Source organism: Hipposideros armiger, unplaced genomic scaffold (assembly GCF_001890085.2).
Source record: "Hipposideros armiger isolate ML-2016 unplaced genomic scaffold, ASM189008v1 scaffold_729, whole genome shotgun sequence".
Lineage (NCBI taxonomy): Eukaryota > Metazoa > Chordata > Mammalia > Chiroptera > Hipposideridae > Hipposideros > Hipposideros armiger.
This window is the reverse complement of record NW_017732079.1, coordinates 308,443-309,469: the sequence shown is the minus strand read 5'-3', so window position 1 is coordinate 309,469 and position 1,027 is coordinate 308,443. Positions and strand designations below refer to the sequence as shown.

General features: G+C 41.0%; 1 protein-coding gene across 1 annotated transcript in view; it reads right to left on the bottom strand.

Moving 5' to 3' along the window:
• Positions 1-1,027, bottom strand: part of NUP210L (nucleoporin 210 like) — an 85,010-nt gene that overhangs the window by 16,169 nt on the left and 67,814 nt on the right. The window contains exon 27 of the mRNA XM_019627298.1: positions 696-907. Coding sequence (XP_019482843.1) covers positions 696-907 — 212 coding nt within the window. The remainder of the gene's footprint in view (positions 1-695; positions 908-1,027) is intronic.

The following is a 1,027-nucleotide window of genomic DNA, read 5'->3' as shown; positions in this document are numbered from 1 at the left end:
CATTTCTTACAAGTCTCTTGGTTCCTCTTCTTTCAGAGCTCTTAACATTGGATGCCCCCAGAGCTTAGTCCTTGAATCTCTTCTCTATTTACACACGTTCTCTTGGTGATCAAATGGTTTTAAATATCATCTCTATGCCAACGGTTCCCAGATTTTTATATCCAGCTACCCTAACCATTTGACGTCTAATAGACATCCAGTTTTACATGTCCAAAACTACTGATCTTTTCTCCTAAACGCTTCCATTACAGTTGATGGAAACTATGATTTTTTTAGTTGTTCAATCAAACACCTTAAGTCATTCTTGATTCTCTCACACTGTACATGTAACGTTCAGAAATTCTATTGGTTCTACCTATGAAATCTATTTAGAATCTGATCAGCTTCTCACTGCGTCCTGTTACCACCCTGCTCCACCATCACATCTCACCTGCGTTACTTCAGTAATAGCCTCCCAGCTGTCTCTCAGCGTCTACTCTTGCCCCTATAGTCTAGTACCAACCAGTAGCCACAGTGGTATTTCAAAATATAAGTCAGACTAGTCATTCTTCTGGTTAAGAATCACTGTTTCCCTTTATGTCCCAATAAAGTTTGTTGGCTGTCTTTATATTTGATATGTGAATGTATTTCTATCCCTAGGATGTGTTTTCTATATGCATATCCCCATGTATAGGAATAGTCGCCCATGTCTCTACAGCCCTGGTAATGTTAGGTTTACCTCTCGATATGTTCTCACCACTCCTGGGATGTTGTGAAAGATTGTTGCTATTCCTGGACTCCTGGCCACTCCTACACCAGTGACAATGTCTGTTTGTAGAATACTGTCAGTGGAAATCATCCATGTCCCCGGTTCACCTGGAAAAGACAAGAGAAAGCACTTGGCTACAACCTTTTGACATAAGTTAACGGTCATTCAAACCTTACTCAGACCCCAAGTCAGTAACCATTCAAGCACATAGATCTCTTACCAGGAGGAAATCCCAGCTTTGAGGATAACTTTGTTTTCTGACTGGCAGGCTCCCCTTCA